General features: G+C 51.5%; 6 protein-coding genes across 6 annotated transcripts; 3 read left to right on the top strand and 3 right to left on the bottom strand.

Moving 5' to 3' along the window:
- Positions 1 to 2,264: 2,264 nt before the first annotated feature.
- On the bottom strand, positions 2,265 to 3,940 carry NCU16460 (hypothetical protein). The gene has a single exon (XM_011395125.1). It carries the CDS (start codon positions 3,395 to 3,397, stop codon positions 2,630 to 2,632), a length of 768 nt encoding a protein of 255 aa, XP_011393427.1. The 5' UTR covers positions 3,398 to 3,940; the 3' UTR covers positions 2,265 to 2,629.
- Positions 3,517 to 6,522, bottom strand: ada-1 (all development altered-1). The gene is made up of 3 exons (XM_959210.2): positions 6,205 to 6,522; positions 4,729 to 5,644; positions 3,517 to 4,664 (listed from the first exon to the last, which is right to left on the bottom strand). The coding sequence occupies exons 2-3, from the start codon at positions 5,529 to 5,531 to the stop codon at positions 3,578 to 3,580; spliced, it is 1,890 nt and encodes a 629-aa protein (XP_964303.1). The 5' UTR covers positions 5,532 to 5,644; positions 6,205 to 6,522; the 3' UTR covers positions 3,517 to 3,577.
- A 1,662-nt stretch (positions 6,523 to 8,184) lies between these two features.
- On the top strand, positions 8,185 to 9,148 carry NCU16459 (hypothetical protein). The gene has a single exon (XM_011395124.1). The coding sequence runs from the start codon at positions 8,198 to 8,200 to the stop codon at positions 8,933 to 8,935; it is 738 nt and encodes a 245-aa protein (XP_011393426.1). The 5' UTR covers positions 8,185 to 8,197; the 3' UTR covers positions 8,936 to 9,148.
- A 2,464-nt stretch (positions 9,149 to 11,612) lies between these two features.
- On the top strand, positions 11,613 to 13,902 carry NCU00500 (hypothetical protein; the record flags this gene model as incomplete). The annotated part of the gene is made up of 5 exons (XM_959211.2): positions 11,613 to 12,517; positions 12,637 to 12,710; positions 13,070 to 13,182; positions 13,579 to 13,613; positions 13,796 to 13,902. Exons 1-5 carry the CDS (start codon positions 12,379 to 12,381, stop codon positions 13,900 to 13,902), a joined length of 468 nt encoding a protein of 155 aa, XP_964304.1. The 5' UTR covers positions 11,613 to 12,378.
- A 3,254-nt stretch (positions 13,903 to 17,156) lies between these two features.
- On the bottom strand, positions 17,157 to 19,811 carry NCU00501 (nucleolar complex protein 4). The gene is made up of 3 exons (XM_959212.2): positions 19,130 to 19,811; positions 18,188 to 19,067; positions 17,157 to 18,131 (listed from the first exon to the last, which is right to left on the bottom strand). The coding sequence occupies exons 1-3, from the start codon at positions 19,744 to 19,746 to the stop codon at positions 17,985 to 17,987; spliced, it is 1,644 nt and encodes a 547-aa protein (XP_964305.1). The 5' UTR covers positions 19,747 to 19,811; the 3' UTR covers positions 17,157 to 17,984.
- Positions 19,812 to 19,978: 167 nt separating this feature from the next.
- NCU00502 (ATP synthase subunit 4) lies at positions 19,979 to 21,854 on the top strand. The gene is made up of 4 exons (XM_959213.3): positions 19,979 to 20,154; positions 20,236 to 20,687; positions 20,817 to 21,039; positions 21,105 to 21,854. The coding sequence occupies exons 1-4, from the start codon at positions 20,124 to 20,126 to the stop codon at positions 21,122 to 21,124; spliced, it is 726 nt and encodes a 241-aa protein (XP_964306.1). The 5' UTR covers positions 19,979 to 20,123; the 3' UTR covers positions 21,125 to 21,854.
- Positions 21,855 to 21,979: the final 125 nt, after the last annotated feature.

Here is a 21,979-nt window from a genome sequence, read left to right as displayed (position 1 = left end):
TCGGTTGAGTTTGACCAGCACTCCTCCAGCTTTGGGCTTCAGCGCGAGATGGTGTCGGATCGGAGGTCCCATGTTGGTTCCTCGAGCTGGGATGATCACTGCAATTCGCTTACCAAGATGGTGGAAGACGTCCAGGAATCTAGTTGCTGATGAATGAAACATGGGGACCGCGTCGCCGACCTCATCTAACGAGACAAACGGCAAAGTCAAAGGGGGGGTTGGATATACCTGACCTGACCGTGTTGACGACCGAAAACCGAGGCCCGCGCCGTGACAACGAGACAATGGGACAATGCCTATAATAACAAACATGATGAGGTTTGGGAAGAACGGGAGACATTCCCAACCAATCAAGTCCCATTGCTGCCCAATCGCCTCACTCGCCTGGTGGTTTCGATCAGTAGAGGTACTTTCTACCCTCTTCCTGCCTTCCTTCCTTCCTTTCTTCCTGCCTCATTCATGGCTATCTATGTGCACCTGTGTGTGCGAGTGGCTCAGTTCCTTCGTCTGTTCCGTCCCTTTGTGGCCCTGTCTTACAAAACGAACCGGGAGGAAGGAACGAATCAACCCACGAGACTGAGGCACCTCCAACGAATGACTCCAGTCTCCCAAAGACGGGATGGTCACGCCACCCCTCACGTAGTCCTTAGCCCTCTTATAGAGGAACACAGGCCCATCAATCCCTGGCTTATTGTCAGAACCCAAGGCAGACACAGAACCATTGTGATTCGGGCAGTTACAACTCGCGATCGCGATCTCTTCCACCTTATCTTTGGGTCGGTGTGAATTGGCAGACCCCCGACCTATCCAATCCCCTCCTGTCTTCGATACCCAAGAAAAATGTACCGTACACATACACTTGCCAATGAGTGATGCATTGCCCCTTGCGCGTTCCTTGCGTTCCTTGCGTGCGCTGCTTTATAGCATAATGGCACAAAAAGGCACGACGAACACAAGGCTGCACACGACCTAGTCAAGACCCCTTTAATCACCCTATCAAATCGCCGTTGGGAAACTTCTTCGTTTCAATAACCGAGCGGATCAACCCCGGATTTTCCGCTCGCATTGCAGTAGCTTTTGCAGCAAGAAAAGTTGATGATATGTACGTAGTTAGGTAGCCCGGTAAAAAAGATTACGGAAGAAAGAAGTCCAGCATACAACAACGGCGGTAGCTCGGATGGCAAGTTTGGGTGCAACAGTGGTTTTGTTTCCTTCGTTTCTTCCATCGTCGTATGTAACTGGTTGTTGAACCAAACGTTGAAGTATGGATCCTTGCATTGGCGTTGCATGCTGCTTTCTGGCATCCGCTCCGCATTTGCCTGCATCGTGTGAGGTGTGGGTGCAAGTGTGAGTGTCCAACCTGCGCAAATGCGTGGGAACACTTCTCCTTCCTGAAGAATGACGGCACTAGGGAGTGCGACTTAATTAATTGCATGGCATGGGAGCGTGGGGTTGACATCTAAATGGATGAATTGGAGTCGGTTGTTGCTGGCAAAGAGGATCGTGAATGGGTGAGATGGAATGAGATGGTGGGATGGCGTCAGACATTATTGGTTAGGTTTGGGAGAGAAGAAGGTACTTTACTCACGATAAGAACATCAAGACTACCAACGAACCAGTGTCTGCCGTCTTGGCTGTGTTGTCTTGTTCTCTAGGTAAGGGAGTAAAAGAGATGATAGAGCGGAAGAAAAATGCCTGTGAACAAACAAGTTTTAGGTTTTCAGAGTCAACATGTGATGTGTGATCAAAGAATGTGTAGTATTGTGTATAATATCGAGGACTATAACCACTGGTACATTTGAATGGGGGTATGGTAGTGGCATGACGTGACACCATTCACACACCCTCTCAACAACAAACCGAGCAGCCGATCAACTAACTAGACATAAACACGGACCCGGGTCAAACCTCTCATTCTTTCGGCTAAGGAGATTTCGACTTGGGGTAAAGTAGATACCGAGTAGGCATCTGTTATGTTTTGGAGGTTCGGGCAATGATGAAAGCCTGTTCTGGTGTTTGGTGCCTTTTTTGTTCTTTCTAATACAACAGTCACGGATGTCAAAGAGATAGCCGACCGACCGACGCTTCAGAACGCCTGGCCTGTCTCGTGTCTCCTGCACCAGTCTTCTATCAACCCATGACGACTGACGTAGCACCTTGTGCCGCAAAAAGAAAAAGTTGCGTAAGGGGGGGAAATACAATGGGCGGATTGGGTCTGTTCGTATAGCGAAAGGCACTTGAGATTCATTGAGAGCAAAGGATTTGGGCTTCAGACGCATTGATTGTTTCGCTATGTGAACTTCGCTAACTAGCTACAGGATTGAGTGTAGGAAACAGGTGTTTGTTCGTTCCAATGAATGTCGGGTATGGATCTTTTGTTGCTTTTCTTCCTCCCTCTGGCAGTGGCCGAAAGGCCTCTTTGAAAACCCACAGCTAGTGAGCCTCCGCGTCAATGTATGTTGTGTCTTCAAGTTTGCATGTTGTAACCCGTGAAGCGGTTTTTGTGCCGCCGCCGTAAGTGGCCCTCGTCGACATGACGGTCGCAGTTTCATGAGCAATCCGCATTCAATCCGAGAATCTTCTTCATGTCCCTTCATCCCTCTTCATTCATCCAAGGCTCTGCCAGAGTTCATGATGGACAGAAGACCAAAGTTTCGTTCATAAAGAGTGTCGTAGATCGTAGAATGATACAAAGGAAAAGAGATTGTGTCGTTAGACATGCAATTTGCAACCGGTAAACCATCCTCGTCTGGTTTCCCGACAAGTCGATGACCCGTATATGTGTTGCTGTGATATCCCGAAACCGCCATGAGAACCCCCTGAAATTTTTCGTGAGAAGAAAAGAGATGTATGTCCGAGAGACCGGGCCCAAATCCGCCAAAAGTCTCGCCCCACGTAGAAAAACTCTTTGTACAAGTGTAAGAACATTAGAAAGCGAGTATTCCATCGCCCCCCTCCAATTCAAGTGTGTCCAAAAGAAATCAAGCCCGGGGATCGCCCCTTTTTCGCCATGTCCCGCCATGTCCCGCCAAGCCAGCCTTTCGGCAAGGGTTACGCAGTAGACACCAGAAGATCGCTTGCGCCAATATCCAAAACAACACATTAATCGTGAGAAAAGGGTGAAAAATCGCCAAACATCAAAGCCAGAAGCCAAAAAAAGCAAGAAAAAAAGCAATGCTCGCCTGCTAAAATCGACAATGATCCAAAGAGTAAAGTAGAATAGGAATGATGAACACAAAATAAGAAAAGAGTTTGAGCGTCCCGGGACCAGTGCGGGATCGCGAGAAGTCAAAACAGCTTTGGGTGCGTGAGCAGCAAAGGTCTGAGTGTGTCGCGAGAGCGGAGAAAGTGTATCAAAAGTGAAAAGCCGAAAGGATGGGAAGCCGGAAAAACCCATATAGACCGGTGAAAATAGGAAAACCCAAGGAACGCAATCTTAATCGGGTGCGTCATGACTGTCGTGCTGTCGTTCCGAATGCCGTGTAATTGGTACTCGTCAAAGTGTCGTCAAAGTTATTTTTTTTTTTCGTCTCGTCTCGTCTCATTTTATATCTCATCATCATAAATCCGCACCACTTTATGCATCTGCATCATTGGCCGCAGCAACTTGTTGGCTTTCAGCAACCATCTTCGCAAAGTCACGCACAACGTCACGGGGGATCTTGTCCCATAGGAGTGACCGAGTGTAGACCTCGGCGGCAGAGTCCTTGTTGGCGGCAGCACGCATGCTGGCAAGCGCTTCGGCAAGATTGCGTCTGCCCTTGCTCGTGGACCTTTCGGCGGGAGCATTTTGCAGGAAATCTTGCGAGCTGATGCCGTTGTATTGCGCAGCCGTCAACCCGAAAAGCTGCTCGTTGGTCTGTTGCTCCGTCGGCTGGGTCAAGGCGTCAGCCATCTCACCGAGCATCGAAGGCGCCACACCATTCATGCCAGAGGCGGCGACTGGCAACGATGACCCGGTGCTTTGGGCCCAGCTGGAACCTGATGGCTGAGGAGCCATGGCCTCGAGACCGGAAGCGGCCTGAGGCAAGCCAGCGTCCTTAAGAACATTGTCGAGGAGGGTAGCGGATGCCACACGGATGTCCTCAGACACCCGCGGAATGCTAGGCGGCGATCGGTTGGAAAGAACGAAAGCGCCGACAAGGAACAGCATGAAAAGGAGTCCGCCCTGCGAAGGAGACTTTTCGTTCTCGGCAGAAAGGGAAATCTCGGACTTCTTGGTGGGAGCGATCTGCATTTCTTGCTTGACCTCGGATGGCTGCTGCTCCATGGTGAACTCGCCAAACATGGGCATGTTATCCCAAGAGCCATCCATGGCCATGCCTTCCATCTCACTATAGGCACCGGGGAAGCCGGACACGTTCGGGCCGGCCGGCGGTGTCGACATTGCGGCGCTTTCGAGGGCTTGCACGTGGTTGGTCAGAACGTTGACCTTCTTGCGCAACTCGCCCGTCTCGATGGTGTGCTCGCGGATGATCTCCTCTTTCTCGTTCTTGAGCTCGCTGATGTACGCCTCGTAGCTCTGCTTCTCGCGGAGAAGCTGGTCCATGTCTCTTTGCAGGGCATTCATCTGCTCCTCCATGTTGGTAATGACCTCAGTGAAGTGCTTCTTCTCATCCTCGAGACGCTCCGTGTGCTGCTTCTTGCGTTGCCTCGAGTCAAGACTGTTCGGTGGGTCAGTATGGGATGGTCCAATCCGCAAGTACTTGGTGAAAAGGGGAAACATACGCGGCCTGCCTGTTGCGCAACAGACGCTTTTGCTGCTTGAGCTCCTTGATCTCTTGCTCGTCGGTGGACTGGGCAATCAGCTGATCGATGTTGCTGAGGTTGCGTTCAGCAGGGATGTCGAAGCGCGCATTCTTCTTGCGGATGCCATCACCCCGGCGCAGCTCGTTGTGAGAGCGGATCAGCGGGGTAGTCGGCCTGTTGCGCTTGGCCATCGCCTGGTTCTTGAGCTCTTGGTTAATCCAATGCTCTTTGGGAGGCGACGCGGGAACGGCCGGGATGCCATGATGGCCAAGCTGCTGGAACATGACGGCTTGGTTGTTGGGATTGCTGAAGGGCGTCTGAGCCTGGACGGTAGCGGGTCTGAACAGAGGAACAGTCGATGACTCGTACTCGGCCTGCGGCAGTCCATCGAAGCTCTGAAGAGGGGTAGCGGCGCCCGAGCTCATCATGCCCCAGTGGTTCTGGTACGTTGATTGCTGGTTCTGGTCCATCTGCATGAAGGGGTTGTTGTTGTGCTGACCGAAGAAGGGGTTGTTGGACGGGACGCTCTGCATCTCGACAGGAGGCCAGGAATCATCCGACTTGGGCGAGAACAAGGCAGTTGCCGAGACAGCAAACGAATCCCTTCTGCTGTCGGTCAAGGGCGGCGACATCTCCAAAGCCGAGTTGAGGGTGCTCTGGTTGAGGATGTCATCGTCTAGGATCTCATCATCGTCGAAGAATTTCTGACCATGGCAGGAAGTATCGACGTTCAACGGCGGTGTCCTGTAGTAGGAGGGCTGCTGGAAGGTTGCTGAGCCCATGGTGGGCTATTTGAATGTGCTCGTGGTAGGGATGAACGAGGTGGTTCTTTCCTTTGCAAAACACGCAGCGAATCTTTACTCCTCCTACGCTATTGTTTTTGTGTGCGAACTTTCTGATATATGGCCGAGTCAGTGCCTGTGGCTGGGACGGCGAAGCGGTGAGGGCAGAAGCATGGAAAGCGCCCGCTTTGTGTGTCTGGGTGGCCAAGGTCTGCAGTGGGAAGCCGGGAAGCAGGGCAAGGTGTACGGGAAGACCCAGGTTCGGATCCGTCTCTGTCAAACACCTGAAGGGCTGTCTGTGCGTGGGGGTGGGTTGTGGTTGGCTTCAGAGGCAGTTGGTATATTGCCGTGTATGGTTGAAGGGGCAAGATGAAGAGATAAAGAGCAATGAAGAACGAAGGGAGGGGAGCAGACGAGGGGATGATATGATGTTGAAGGATAAGATGGAAGGTGAGATGCGCAAGGTAGGTAGTCGATAGGAAGTCTACCCTTAGGTACACTAGATAGGCTTGGTAGTGGGGAAGAGAAAGCCGGGGTGGGAAGGCAAAGTGGAAGCCGGAGTCGGGATACACCACTACAGTATCCAGGCCTCAGGGTAGCACCGCCAGGGAGTAGCGAAAGAGGGAAAGTGTGAAGAGCCAAAAAGACACACGGGAGGAAAGGGCGAGGGTACCGTCGCAAATTTGCAAATGAAGAAAATGAGGGGGTGTGCAAAAAGGAACGTGAGGAATTGGAATGGCACTTCACTCACACTTTCTGTTCCCTGTGTAAGTTGCACTGCGCTGCCGTCCGTGGAAAGAGGGGTTATCAGGCTGGTCGGTTGTTGTTGTTGTTGAGGTTGATTGTTTGTTGTTGACGGGATGTGGTTGTTGTGGTCGTTAGGGTAAAGACGAGAGTGGCGCGTTCTTCGGGAGTCACAGACCACCACGAGAAGCGATAAAACAAAAACGAAAGAAGTGAAAGTAAATAGACAAAAAGTCAGGGTCAAGGCAGGCGCAATGCTGCTTTGGGCAAATAACGATCTTTACAGAGTCAATCAATGACTTTGGGATTGAGACGGTGGGCAGAGGGGGTGGTGCCCTTTACTTATTCTATGTTTGATGTTAAGACTGTGGTCAGTGTGGTCAGCCATGGTCAGGCCGGCCGCTGCGACGTGACGGATCTGCCCAATTGAATGAACATGGCAGGGTCTTGGATCGCAAAAGTCTCGTGGTACATCAGGGTGGATGTGTGGTGGAATTGTGGATGGATCTTGGGACTGCGGAGGATGGCGCTGGTTTGCTTCTCTGTTGCTCCATGGGGGTAAACTAAAAAGAGGACATCTTCGCCGAGCAGCGATGAGGGGGTGCGACAACAGGGAAGAGGGGCCGGTTGACGGGACCGGGGTCTTTGAAAGTACTTTGTAGAACACGACGTAGCCTGGAGACGTTGGACGAGCAAGACATCCAGAACACTCACGCTCAAGCAGCAAGGGACTTGGCCGCACCTCCACCCAAAGCCCGCAGCAGGATCGAGCCGGGTGTCTGAGGTATCTTTCCGTTACCCTCCGTTTTGCCAAGCCCTCTTGAGCAAAGAACTGAACTGAACGGATGCTGTGCGGATGCTGTGCGGATGTGGTGGAGAGGTTCTGATACGGGAGCTAGGAACTTTTGCGCGATCTGGATTAAGAGGCGGATATGGAGCTCCTCGCTGAAAGCTATTCCCAATCGGGACAGTCCATCCCCCAAACCGTAAAGCCTGCCTCGCTAGGGGGGTCGGATTTGGGCATAGCGTACAGGGCTTGGGAGCGTGAGGGCAGAAGGGTAACTGTATCACCCATCACTCAGAAAATCGAATCAGGCTCGTCATCGACAGGTCTTGGGACGACTCTGAGCCGCTCAACTAGCCCAACGGCTGGAACGAGAAGGATCGGGAGACGGTCAGGGGGTGTAGAATCGGCAAGAAACCGAGATGGCTCGTCTGTGAGGAAGTCAGCCACTGCAAAAACGAGTGATACGGGTGCTTCCCGGACGGAGAACGGCCCCATCAAAACAGGGAACACAAGTGGATGAGAAGGCTCCCTCGAGAGTGGGTTGGGCAGAAATGGCCGGGTGGGCATCGATACCCAAAACGCGGCTCAAAGACCAGTGACCTGCCAGTCCCCATGCCACCCCCAACTTTTGCTATACACCATCAACAACAGCACCAAATTCTAGGGCTGGGAATATTCGAAAGGGCCCAAGTGCCGGCCGGCAGAGACCTGTCAGAAGGCTGTCAAGAGTGCTTTTCAGCTGAAGTCCTCATCGTCACTCGAATGACCGCACCGCCCAAAGCAGCCACTTCTCAGTTGTGCATCTCAGCCTCCAAGCCACTTTGTGATGTCTTCTCCAACTCAAGGTAAAAAAACGCGTGGGGTGGCGAGCATGGGAACCGAGGGAGTCTGGAGACTGCAAGGGAAGTGCCTAGCTTGGTACGAGGTATGATATGTACCTAGCGGAGCTGAGAAAGTCGCTTTTCCTTTTGCTCATCGAAACTGAGCTGTCCAAGGCCGAACGCCTATCCAGACCGGGCCAGGCAGAAAGGAAGATGTTTGTTTCTTTGACTCCCTCCTTGGGTTGGTCATGACAAGGTCTTGAACCCCTAGACTAGTTGTTGAGAAGGAGCTGCAATCGCGGTGTTATATCAACATGTCCAGACTCTGTGGTAAACCCGGCAAAACGCCTCTATCAATAAACGCATGTGGGCATTCGACCAGTCGTCTGTGCAAACATGTGCCACGATGCTCCTTGCTTCAAGACGATTCCAAGTTCTGCCCCTGGCATATATGCAAGAAATACGGCGTAGCAACCAACTTAACAGCCCGGCCATCCACCTGGTGCGAAAAGGCCCGGGTCCGTTTTGATGCGAACGGGTTCTCGTCATCCAAAGTTATCGCTGTCATGCCCGGCAGCACCAGGACCGGCAGCAGCAACGGTGGTGGGCATGGCATCCGCTACTGTCGCAGTATCACGGCAGTGCTTGTTGCGTTCGTCGGTCGAGTCTGCGAATCCCCATTAACAGAGCCCAGGGGGACGACACTGATAGGCCAGCGAATCCGGGTACTGAGACCTTCAGAACGGAGACAGATGCACGAGCTCCTGCGGGAGGGTCGTGATCACCTCACTTGCCCATTCGACCAGTGGTATGATTTTGCTGAAACGTGGGGAATGAGAAGGCTGGTTTTAGGTTGGGAGATGGTATCAGAAGGATACTGCTCAAGGCCGCATAGGTATCGTCCAGGCTGGGAAGTAAACTTTTTCGAATGCCGTGAAGTTGTCAATGTGTCCTGGCAAGGAATATCGCCTCATATTCAGATGAAAAGAGATCATACTGTTGTTTGCGTGCTTGTTGGGCTTGGTGGTCTATCGGAGGACGCAAGGCCGTAGTGCGAGCAGCAACAACACCGCGACAATCATCAGTGCCTACAGTGCAGCAGCATCCGGCGTCGAAATACTTATTCGATTCACGGAGTGGATTAATCGGGACTGGGCGATGTCGGTTTGTCAACTGCTGGCTTTCGGACATATCAAGAGACTCGGATAGTGTTGAGTTTTCATCACCATTCTTGAGACGATTGTCATTCCTCGGTTGAACTGACCAAGTGCGCTTGCAAGGGTCGTCGTTGATGCCTCTACTATTTACAGTTGGCGGTACGTTGAATTAGTATCCCCAAGCTCCGCATTTGTCCAGCGCCAGTCGGGTGAGGTGTCAGTCGAAATGCCGGACCAAGAGCAGTTTTCCGTTATATAAGTCACATGACTCAGTACGTACTCCTGCTTCCCTTCAGTTTCATTTCCACTGCTGGGCGCGGCAGGCAGCGAAACTCCTTCACGTTTCCTCCTCGTCCGCTGCAATTTCCCTATCACAACAACAGCAACATGAACAAACGGCGACAACAACAACAACACCAACGATACGACCGCGACAATGGCCACTTACACATGTCAACATCACCCCGCTATTGCATCAAAACATTCGACTTGATGGTGATTTTCCATTCGTCCAATATTCCACACTTCCACCCTGTTTTCCTGCCGATTTGTTCCTAGATCGTCTCAGGGGCCCAGAATGCCGACTTCGTCCAACCCCAATCCGTGGAGACGTGCGGTCCATCTTTCGGGGATCAGTTTGCCCGCGAGCAATTCCCAGCAGCGAGTGATTGAGCATCGAGAAATCTGAAAATGCGGTGGCTGGGACCTACAGCATGCTACAGCACCTTGACCCACTAGCCGGACCATCTGCAAAACTCCAACGGAGCTCCCGCATCAGCGCCGCTTCTGTCGACCACTCATCGGCGCCGCTCGACTGCCTGCCGACTTGCCCAGATGGATTGTGCCTCTGGCCGCATACAAAGAGGCCCGCATCAAAGCCTGGCCGTGCTGGTATCTGTACCCAACCCGACCAACCGGCGACGCGATTGCTGGGAACTGGCACCGAATTGGCACCTTTGTTGCCGTCCCGACACGCGAGATATGTAGGCCACAGGAACCATTAGGATCCATTGAAACGCGTCCCTCTCCGGGCTCGCATCTGCTAGCTCTCCGCATGCCGCGCCGCGAACGATCACCGTCCGAGGGAGGCGACCTTTTGGATGGCTTTTCTGCGCGTTGCTGTGTCTGGGCAACAACTCTGGGGTCACTGGTGTCCGTGACTGGTGCCGGTGCTGTCACTGTCTGAACCCTACAGACGTACGACAGTAGTAGACAGCAAAGGTGAGCCCCACCAAATCCTGCCGTCTGTTATGCAGCCTGAGTGCTTGCAGATAGCGACAGAATTGGAAGCGTGCGACTTTGCTCCAGTTTTCAGAATGGCATCCAATCGAGCCGGCGACAATTCACCTCACCTTTACATAACCTTTGAAATGTCTGTCAAATATTCGAGGACTAACAAGCTGCCAGATACTCTAGCTACTATGATCAGTCATGTTGCAATGACCTTTCTTTCCCCGCCCGTTTTCAAAAGACAGAGAGAAGCCCCTCTTTTCCACACTTTTTACCAGCGCAAATTCATGCCCGGTTGCAACTATCATCGCTTGGGTTGCCTATTATCGGTTACCCCGCTGTTACCTGTCCACATGATGGGCATCGGGCGCTTTCCAAAGTCCCATCAACACTGACTTGATCAACCGTCTTGATACGGCCGTTTGCTGGTCTTGCCACGAATGGTTGAGTTTCAGCACAAGCCGTATTTCGACCACGGACGGCAAGGTTTCCGGATGGTGGACATTCAGGTCCTCTGCCTCTCAGCAAGCGAGGACTGAAGAATCATGGGAGGATCAACACAAGCCAATCGATATTGTAAGGCGGTGGTACCGGCCCTCTCACGATTGGGCTACGCGTCTTTGTCAGCCATCTCTGTCCGCCTTTGTTCCGAAGTTCTGGATTACGCTTCGTCCTACCCGAGTAGCGCTACCTAGAAGCGTCTCCAGCTGCGCCTGGTGGTGAAAAGTTTGTTCTGGAGCTGTTAGTATTGGTGAATGTGGAAGATCAGTGGTCCCGCTACTATCAGCCTCTACCATTCGGAATTCGCCGCGAGAAACCCTAAAAGAACACCATCTAGTTTTCAAGCTATGAGAAAGACGCTTTATTTCTTTCTTTTTAGCTATCGAAAGAGCCCCGCCGTGCAGTCTCCTGGTCAGTGGCTAGAGGCTCAACATCGCGCAACACTAGGGTCCTACATGCGACCTTTTTTTTTTAATTTATTTCGACCTGGATATCGATCTGGATGGTGGCGGCCGTATCAGACCCAGAACAGCAAATATCCCACCCAACGGCGCAGACCTCCTCTTGCGAGTTTATGTCCGTCGTTATCCAGTATATCCGCACGCTCTTGACGACCCTAGTGACGTTTCGACTGCTGGATGCTTGTTGTTAATGTGCATCAGTCTCTCAGCTTCTCGGGCGGCTGTCTCGCCTATTACTCTAAACGTCCAGGCCACCCTACCGAGGTCGGCCTCCAAGGGCTCCGGGATCCTATTGTTCGCGATCAGGTGGCAGCCATCTCGACGATGTGCAGGGTGCCATTACTTCACCACCCCGCTCTCTTTTCTACTCCTTGGGGTTGCGTCGTTGTGTTTCTGTGGCAATCACGCACACGATGACTTACAGGCCCTATTTTTCCTGCATCTTATGAATCTGAAACATATCTTTTCCCCCCAGCTCCACGCTCAGTCAGCGATCCCGTCAAACAACAGGGTTCAGCTGGGGACCGAGAATATTATAATTCTTTCGGCGAGATGTTTCCCCAAACGGTTTGCGGGAACCGTTTGGATATCGGTTCATAGGAGTTGTTTTAACGAAACCCCACATGCTTACCGAGTCTTACTGATGGATATCCGCCGCCAATGCTTGCGCAAGCCTTCTGCAGTCAAACCCAAGGATACAATCACTGGCTTATCCCAGGAAATCCTCGAGATGGTTCTGAACCGGCATTCTGAACAGTCAGTTACGAGTATCTTTACCGCCGAGCTGCTGGGCTCTGAGATAAAGGACGCGATGTTCGTGATTGTGTGTGGTTCAGGCGTGCAGCACCTTCACCTTGATCGAATCCCGGAACTCTGGATCAATCTATTTTGATACTGGCCCGCTAGCCAGAGCTGCATCTCGTCTGATCTAATCTGGCGTTTGGTGCGTTGCGCTTGCGTGAACGGCCACTGACGGCAAGCCCTAGGTACGGAATTTCTACGCAGAGCCAGGATTTCTCGAACCAAAATTCTCATCAGCGGAGCAAGAGAGGGGTGGTCTTTTTTTTTATTCTTGTTATTTTTGCTGTTGGTGCTCGCGTTTGAACTATCGGCTAGCGGCAGCGTCCAAGACCAACTGTGTGCAACATGCAGGCAAGAGGATGCAGCGAGCAGAGCATGGGCGTAGGACCACTACTGCAACTAAAAAGTGGTGTAAAAACTGCTGTGTTGCCGGGACCGTTGCAGATGTGGGGCATCTTCGAGCTCTCGGTGGGCTCATTGTCAGGTGAGTGGTGAGACGACATGGAAGAGCCATTTTCGGAGCGTGTTCGGGGTTGAGGAGAAGAGGAAGAGAAACGGAACAAGATGTCATGCCGTGATAAGATTTTGACGAGCCGTTAACAGTACGGAATTGGTTCCTCCCCGGCGCGGCTCGGGTCCGGTTTACGTTAACGATCCTCTGTCGAGGCGCTTGGAAGGTATGTGGAACTGTTTCATGGCGCATTTCCAAGGCTCTACTATTCGTACGATCGTACTTTCATTGTCAGTCCCGACATCTGTCGCGCAAACCTTGGGGTCATGAGGGGGACGGGAGGTTTGTTTTGATGGGTGGGTCGGTCCGGATCGGCTTGTGGATTCAAGCGGTGAGCGGAGACGGTCTGGGATCAAAACGGAATCCGGACGGTGACTACTGCGGGAGACACACCCACTCCTGGAGACATATAGTACCAGATAGGCAAACCTTCATCTGCTTGTCTTGGCTGTATCATGTACTGCTACGCAGCATGTGAGATGGGAAAATCTCCCAAAATCTCGCATCTGCTTTGCATTTGTTCAGCAAAAATTCCGGAAAGAGGATGAGCACAAAAAGGAGGATATTCTGGAGATGTGGAGATATCAGAAAGCCAGTGCCATCTCCGTATCGACTTTTATTTTGCGGCTCCAGATGGGGTACGTGGGGTTGTCTTCTCGGACACCGTCGATCTGCTGCTCTTCCCTTGGACGAGTTCGCAGATTTCCGGAGACCCCCTCTCTTCGTACGGGACGGAAGAACCGGGGGTGGGGGAGACATGTACCGAGCGTCATTCTCCGATTCTTGTACCGGCTCCCATCGTACTCCGGTATACAACAAAATCATGGTTCGCTGTGCCGTCGTTCTCATAACAGTAACCCGGCATTTTGGAGAATAAGTAAAGATCAAGTTTCCGCGAAACCAAGGAAAAACTCCGATACTTTTCAAGCATTACCTTGCTTCGATGATTCCGGACCTGCATACGAGATGACGCTCCTACTCATGGCTCCATTCACGAGGCTATCACTGCTGTGTATCGTGTATGGTAACTGAAGCCAGGGAGACCGCGTACTCGAACGTCGCCAGGTTGGTAAGTCAAGCCCGCGGAGTTCTGACAATTATCCTGCAAGCACGTGAGCCTCGCTTGGATGGCTTCCTTGTATTAGAAGTCAAGTCAACATGAACAAACAAACATCACTTGAACAACCCCGCGTTGCATACCCATGAACCATGAAGCTTTTTAGCTTGTTCTCGACTCTAGACTCAAAAGAGAACAAGCCGACTCCAAGATCCCTACCTGCCTGTCCTTTGGTGAGCCTAGCTCCCTGGTCGTGTGCGGCGTCTATCTCCCACGCAAGTGCGCGCCTACGAAGAGATAGGGACAGGAAAGAATGGTACCGAATGAAGTGACGAGGATCCGAATCCTTGTCCTGCTTCTTTTCTCCTCTTGTCTATGTAGCTTTTTCTTTTTCCCTTGCTTTTTTGCCCCGCCCCTTTTCGAAGAGGGGCTGGTAACGGACGACGAGCAAACGAACGGTCGACTTCTTGCCTGGTCATCGGTTCTCGTTGCGTCGTCCGTTCAGGTGAACCGGGGCCCTACTGGGCTCCCTAGACCTGGTTGACGATCTTACAATGTGACAAGGTCAGTCACCCAGGTCAGCTTGTCTGGAAGTCTGCAACCGGAAGCCGTTTGAGCAAAGTGAAGCTAAGGTGGGCTTGGTGGGCTCTGCCGAGTTGGTATTTCCGGGGCACTGGCCAGGGTGCACCGCTTCGGTCGCACGATCTACGGAAGCGACTAAAACAACGAGGTGAAACGAAACGGGCCCCAACCGGTGCCCGGCGGCGGCGGCGGCGGCAACGGCGGCCAGTCACCACTCACCAGCGGGCGGCGGGATGACATGGGCATGAACAAGAGAACGATTATCAATGATGACGACAAAGCAATCTACATCCATGTCAGGGTCACCATCATTGTAATACTTTCCGTGCTCACAAACACACATATCCCAGCATCCCAGCATCCCATTTACCACCAAATTATTCGATGACCAAGAGTCAAGAGTCTTATGTGAAGCTCAAATAAGCCTCCAAAGATAACGACAGATGATCTCTCTCGAAAGGCGGTGTGTTTTAGCTGGCTTCTGTCTCTGCACCCTCTGGATCTGGGAAGTCCTGAGAGTCTGGGAACCACTCACTTGGGACAGGTCTGGTGATCTGATTTGTTACTACTGTCAAGTGGTGAGAGCTGTGTTTCTTTTTATGGTGGGTGGTATGCATTAGCTATCCTTTAGGACTGTTATTTTGTCTCTCATGTTTCTGTCTCGCTCGTTGAATGGGCTTGTTGAAGTCGCCGAGAGGTTCGAACAGGTCGGTTGAGGTTGCTTTTTTCAAAAGCTCCTTCAAACAATAAAGACAGAAAAGGAAAGGGAAAGCAGTGCGCGGTAGAGCTCGCCATGGGGCAATACCAGTCACATGTCATTCTTCTTGATTGACTTTCATGTTTTGATGATCTGAAGTACCTAGTTGTAAGATTACCTACTCAACTGATAACCCTGCCGGACTGATTCAAAGAAACATTATCCTCACCCTCCCTACCTAGGCTGGGTAAGGTAAGCGAAGCAAGTATGTATGTGTAAAGAGGATGGAATCAAGCAAGTCTTTGATGCCGATGAAACAGAATATGAAACAAGAACTAATGCACTCTCTGAATTTTCCTACGTATTAGAACAGATCGGCATCTACAACAGAATATCTTCAATTCTGCGGTAGAGTGGGCGACAAGAATTTTGAAATTTTTGCTTATAGGGACCTTGTAGGCCTGAAAAGCTTTCGGGCCTACTGCTAGTGTACCAATGCCGTGAATAAAGCAACAAGCTGTAGGAGCGAGTCTAACTCTCTGTATTAGCTAAATGGTAAAACAGGGCCAAGACAGATCAGCAAGACCGCAGACATCAGTCAGCAACAAATACTTGGTATATCGATAAACTCGTTTGATCCAGTTTCAGGTCGGTCCGACAAAGGTAGATTTCAAGGTCTGCTAGTTTCGTTTGGGTGTATGTACATGTCTAATACAGTATATCGCAGAGCTATAACCCAACAACAATTGCCGGGCCGACTGGGGACATCGAGGTAGACTAGTTTGTTCGGTATTTAGCGTACCGAACAGAAAGATCGAAGAAATAAAGTTAAATTTGACGACAACGCCGTTTCCATACACGTAGTATTCCTTGTAACTTGCCGCTCTGTTACACTATGCTCAGTCTTCTTTCCGGGGACTATGATGTCGCGAATCGAAGATCACACGACTCTAACTTGCACTAGCAGATCGGTCAGCGTCATAACCTCTTCTTTCTGTAGATCAGAACCCTGACCGAAAGTCTGACGAACTAAAGTGGAATGGAATTAGGGATATGGAATATCGATGAACGGATGTAATGATGGGGCTAGCTAAGTCAGGGTTTTCAAAAGTAGCCAGAAGGGGAGACGGGAAGAAGGGAAACCGTGGGGTAGGGTCTGAGATCTGCATGTAGCGGCTGGTAAAAGAATCAACAAAAAAAGATGATGAAACAAAAATTTTCAATTTATTTATCTATTCATTTGAGGATGCTCGTCTTGACGTGTTAGACAAGTTTTTCTTTCCTTTCCTTGGAAGAATGCCGAACTCAATGTGTAAAAGGTGGTCATCAATGCGCTAAGGGTCTTCAGTAAGAGTCAGAAGAGACAGGATAAGTGCTCTGGTGACTGCTTGCCGAAACCGGAAGGAATGCTGTTGAAGTCCGGAGTCAGATAATCACTTGGGAATAATCCTATCATTTTAGCCATTTTCTCAGGTGCCTGAGGACCTCTAGGGCTGCCTCGTGTCTTATATTTCGTGTGTCTCGTGTATCAGTCTGCCTAGGTAAACATGGAGCCACCGAAGCCAAGAAAGCACAATGAACTAAGGATTGCGGGGAGGCGTGCGGCGGTACATATATACGGGGTATGGATAGGTAGTCAACTAGTATAGTATAGCACAGTCTCATATTTAGGTCTACTGCCGATGTCCTCACCCAAGCGACCAACCTAGGAAAAGCTGATCGGCGGACATAAGGTCCGGACACGAACAAGCCTGGCTAGCTTCACCAGAGTATGCGCCGGAACCTTTTTAGGCGAAGATATAGATCTTAGTGATCTATTGACTCGGGCATCTGATAGTCTTAACATGGTCGCGATGTTTGCTACTGTACTTATATCCATCTTAGCCAAGCGACCCTGAATGGGATCACTTGTGAGCCAATCCCTCTCACTTTCGCAACTATGGACTACTTTCAGAAGGTTTGCCACCAGACACTTCCTTGATCAGCGTTGCACATACTGGTAGTCTTTCGGATCTCAACAGAAAGTAGGTAGGAAGGGGGCGTTGGATTTGGTCGGGGGTCTGGAAAAAGGTTGAACGTATTTCCACATTCTATTCTGTGACCCTGCCACTGCCTCTGACTGATACACAGATAAGCACAGAGACACAGGCACAAAAGAAGGTTTACACAGAGAGGCGAATGGGTGGACGGTCTCTCAGAGTTCGCTTCACTCTTAGACTTGCACTTCACAAGTCACCACCAAACCAGCCGGTCGGCCCTTTGGTTAGTCGCCACTGGAGGGTACTACTTCTTCATTTCATCTGATTCTAAAATCTAACCTCTACTAGTCCCTTGTGATCCAAAACTACTATCCGATATGGGTATAAGCACGACCCGAAGCTGGAGAGGGATCCCCCGAAGGTTGCTGCCCGCCCAACAATAACAAAGTAAACTAGTCAGCAGCCCCTGACCCCCTCCCTATTTTGGAAAATATGGGGTGATTCACCCCCGTGAGCACACAACTGAGACAGACCATGCTGCCCTCTACTGTTCTGTCCTCATCTGCGCCCTGCCTGGCCTGGTGTTGTGATCGAGTATGACGGTGACCATGTATGACGTCCCACAGAAACACCACAGAGCAGAGAGTTCCCGCCGAGCAACCGGCCGCCGGTACCACGAAAGGGGGAAGGAAGGTGGAGAGAGAGAAGAATTTGGATGGTTGAAAGTGCGGTTTGGGGGCTGGAGGAGAGAAAGTCCCCGGGGTTCACGGTTATGGATAGAAGGCAATCAACGTAACCAACAAGCATTTCTCGACCATCACGGCGACTTGTTATTTTTTCCATTCGGCCCTCTTTTCTCCGTAACTAGCTCGATCGCGGTCTCGTGGCTCTGGTCAAGGGGTCTGGGGCAGACCCTGGCATGTCTCGGATGAGAACAATTGAACCTTGTTCGCGTCCTGGCAGAGGGCCACTAGCTTCCGAAACAATGTGTCTACCACGTGTTGAGCATGACGGTGGGAGGTAGAGGTTGTCGCTAAACATGTGGAATGCTCAACCGAGCGGACGGTCTGGGCTGCGACTGGGTATGGGAGTCGTACACTATGAGTACGGCATTTGAAAGATGGTTTACGATGAACCAAAATCCCATAGACTGACCAGCGGGCTATCAGTCTGCTCTGTGCCAGGATCGGCCTTGGTAAAAATGTGTTTCGGGATCATGAACTCGATGACCGGAGCCTTCTTCACTTCCTTGGACATCTCTGCGTCGATAAGCTGTGGGTGTATGTTAGCCATATGCTTCTATATGCATTTAATTGTGGTTGACTTACACTGCCATAGGAGTGGTCCAGAAAGTCCTCCAGGTTGTAAGCCTGTTTTGTAAACTGCTCAGAGATGATCTTGGCGATGGTCGCAACGTTGGGGTGGTAATGAGACTGTAACTGCACAATCTCCCACAGAGAACTGTCAATGGCGTGGGTCTCCATAGGGTCCTCTTCGTCAGGAAGGAAAGGGTCAAGGACCCCCTCCTTCTCGATCAGCTCCTTCTCCTCCTTGGTCCGCGGTACACGATGCATCATGAATGTGGTGAGAGGATGCTTTTTGAACAGGTTGTAGAACCACGGAACGATGACAACAATGGCGCTTGGTGGTGCGTTGAGGGCGAGACGGGCCAGACGCTTGATGAAGCTTGCCACCAGGACGGCGGGCAAATGGGACGAGCCCAGGAACGTATCGAGGAGGCGGAAGAAGCGTGAGCGATACTTGGAATGGAGGATGTCGGTATCCAGCAAGGAGTAGAGTTTCTGATAGAAAGATGGGTAATCCAGGTTGCGTTCCTGGATCAGGTAGAAGACACCGGAAAGGGCCAGGAGTGAAATAGAGCCGCCAGTATTGTAGCAGTCGGTAAGGAAGTCCATGAGGAGCTCGGGCTTGATGAACCATGGCGCAATTGAGGACGCCATGACGTCCAACACCTTCTTTCTCTGCTCCTTACTCAGACCCAGGTGCATCAAAGCCAGCCAAGCTTCCTGTGCCCTCTTCTTATGCTGCGACAAGGACCGCAGTGGGTGCTTCTTTTTGGCGGGTTGCTCGATATAAAAGTCCTCAAGGTCTTCGGATGACTCTGGGATATCCTCCATCTTGAGGAGAAGATTAAACACTGTGTTTTGTAACTCTTCATCAACCGACTCGCGTTCTGTAAGAAAGTCCCTACAAAAGCATGTTAGCAATTTGCTACACGGGGCAACTCGGGTCCCATTGGGTTCACGTACTTGATTCCCTCAAACGTGTAAAATCTAATGTCGTCATACTCGTCGATGAACTTGTCACAAAATTCATCACGCACCTCCTCGACTGGCGACGTTAGAAGCGCACTGATGATGGCATTGAAGAGAGGCCAGGGAAAGACGGCCTCGTCCTTGCCCTCCAGATACTGGGCTTCCGCCTTCAGCAAAGCCATAGCCAGAACGAGAGCCTGGGTGGCGAGCTTGGTGCTCTTGAACATGGCGACAAGAGCCTTATGGTGGTCGTTCAGGCGATCCCGAAGCCACTTTGCGACGGTCGCATCTTTCTCCGAAGCATCCTTCTTCTTGACCAAACTGCCCGAGGCGAGAAGGCGAACGAACACGCGGCACAGAGCTTCGGCGGCGGCGATGGCGGTCTTGGGGTCTTCATTCTGCTTTTCGGCGTACTCTATGAGGGTAGCGATGTTGTTGTAGTGCTTCCTGGACTCGTTGATCTGGGATTCGAGATTCTGGATTTGCGATGCGAGGTCTTCCTTTTCCTCGCCGGCCTCGGACTTTCTGCGCTTCTTGATGGGTTCGCCGTTCTCGGAGCGTTTCCGCTTGACAACCGGCTTCGCGGCTTGGGCTTTTACTGTTGAAGGCATTTTGGCGACAGTGTGTGGGTGTTTGGACAAGGAAACGAGGGAATGGACGATTCGAGGAACGGAATGGTCGTCGTATCTCAGCAAAATTTAAGTGGGGCGTCTCCAAGTCAAAGTCCTTCTTTGGCGTCGCGAACTGGAGGTCACATTGGCGACTTTCTTGGCGCCAAAGTGGGGCCTCGTTTTTTGCTCTTGGACTGGCACCGACTGATTGAAACTTTTCCAGCGCCTTTGCTGAAGCTCTCAGGCCCAAGATCCACGTGACATCCAGGTACCTCCGGTAAAGTGCCGGGTCAACCCGTTCCGTTAAAACCTCAATTCGACCTTGAAAGCTCAGCAACGTCACTAACAGCCACCCCACGCCCATCCCCTCATTCACAATGGCGTCGCGTCTGGCCAGAACTGCTGTCGGTGAGTAGATCGAGCTCTCGGACGGGCACGTCGGGCGCAAAGACCACACAGAGACCGTCGCTGACCCGGGCGCATCCTTAGGGGCTGCCCGCCTCCGGCCCAGCGTCGTCCCCCGCGTCCTTCCCGCGCTGAGCACCGTTGCCAGCCCCCGCTACTCGTCCGGTGTCCCCTCCGAGGACCCCAAGACCAAGGCCCAGTCCATCATCGACTCCCTTCCCGGCAGCAACCTCATGTCCAAGACCGCCATCCTCTCCTCCGCCGCCGGTCTTTCCATCTACGCCCTCTCCAACGAGTACTATGTCGTGAACGAGGAGACCGTCGTCGCCTTCTGCTTGCTCTCCGTCTGGGGTGGTCTCATCAAGTTCGGTGGTCCCCTCTACAAGAAGTGGGCTGATGAGCAGAGCGACAAGATCAAGAACATCTTGAACTCTGCCCGCGCCGACCACACTCAGGCCGTCAAGACCCGCATCGGCGACGTTAAGCAGATGTCTGGTGTTATCGACATTACCAAGACCCTCTTCGCCGTTTCCAAGGTAGGCGCTACCAGGATGGGGATTGGGATACATGGGATGCAGATGGTGCAGCAGGTGGAAGGATGACACGATTGGGAAGAATGATGTTGAGGAAACAAGGGGAAAGACAGAGGCTGACATGGCTTCTAGGAAACCGCCAAGCTTGAGGCTGAGGCCTATGAGCTCGAGCAGCGCACCGCTCTCGCCGCTGAGGCCAAGACTGTCCTCGACTCCTGGGTTCGCTACGAGTCGCAGGTCAAGCAGCGCCAGCAGAAGGAGCTCGCCCAGACTGTTATCGCCAAGGTTCAGAAGGAGCTCGAGAACCCCAAGGTCCTCAAGCAGATCCTCGAGCAGTCCGTTGCTGACGTTGAGAGTATGTTTTCTTGCCATCCCCGAACATGTGAAATTGGTTGAAGACATGCTGACACGACTATACAGAGATCGTCTCCAAGGCTTAAATAAACTATTTTCGTCCGACTTGCAAGCGAGGCCCCATTTGTATCAGTGTCCGTCCAGACCGTGTGAAATAGGCAATACAACTTCTTCGTCTCTACCGGCCTTATTCGACCTTGACGCCTTTATGCTATTATCGATTGCCCTCGAGCGGCCTTACAGATATTCTTACAGATTTCCTGTTTCCAGGCTGTGGGGCCTCATGTTGCATGAAGTTTTGGCTCTGAAAGCTGGGAGTATGGCAGTCAGTAAACTGGGCAAGTTGGGACTTGAAGGAATGGTGATAAATTGCCTGAGTCTCGGATATGTAAACATGTCGGGTCTTTGACTGTGTCCACCATCAATGGTTCTGCTCAACCCTGGTTCTGTCCAAAATGTGTCAGGCGGTCCCAACTCGGATTTCTAAACCAGTCACCCATGAGGAATGACCCGGTCTTGCTGTCAACTTATGTGGAAGGGGTAACGGTTGAAGATGAGGTGGGTTGTGTAAGTCATTTCGTACAAGCTTGTACCTCCATTACCCTAGACATAGCTCGAGGTACAAGTGATATGCGAACACTTCGACACGATAAAACCCTGGTATATCTCGGGTAGTTGGAGTATCGCAATTATTATAGAGCGTCGCTTGTCTTTATTTTTCTTCGTGTTGGAGAGAAGCGTTGTAAGCTTCCGCAGATCAGCTCACACAAGAACGCGGAACATCCTCTAACTTTTGAGTTCTTATATATGCTTTACCATGGCTAAGTTTGAGCCGGAGGTACTGCGTACTGGGTTGTTGCGATGAAAATCATCTTGTTAGATCGACAAAAACCATGTTATCTCACGAGGATGAGGGGTTCGGAGCTATCTGGTGGTGGTAT

Source organism: Neurospora crassa, linkage group I (genome assembly GCF_000182925.2).
Source record: "Neurospora crassa OR74A linkage group I, whole genome shotgun sequence".
Taxonomy (NCBI): domain Eukaryota; kingdom Fungi; phylum Ascomycota; class Sordariomycetes; order Sordariales; family Sordariaceae; genus Neurospora; species Neurospora crassa.
Note: the sequence above shows the minus strand (reverse complement) of the source record. Positions and strands in the feature narration are given on the sequence as shown.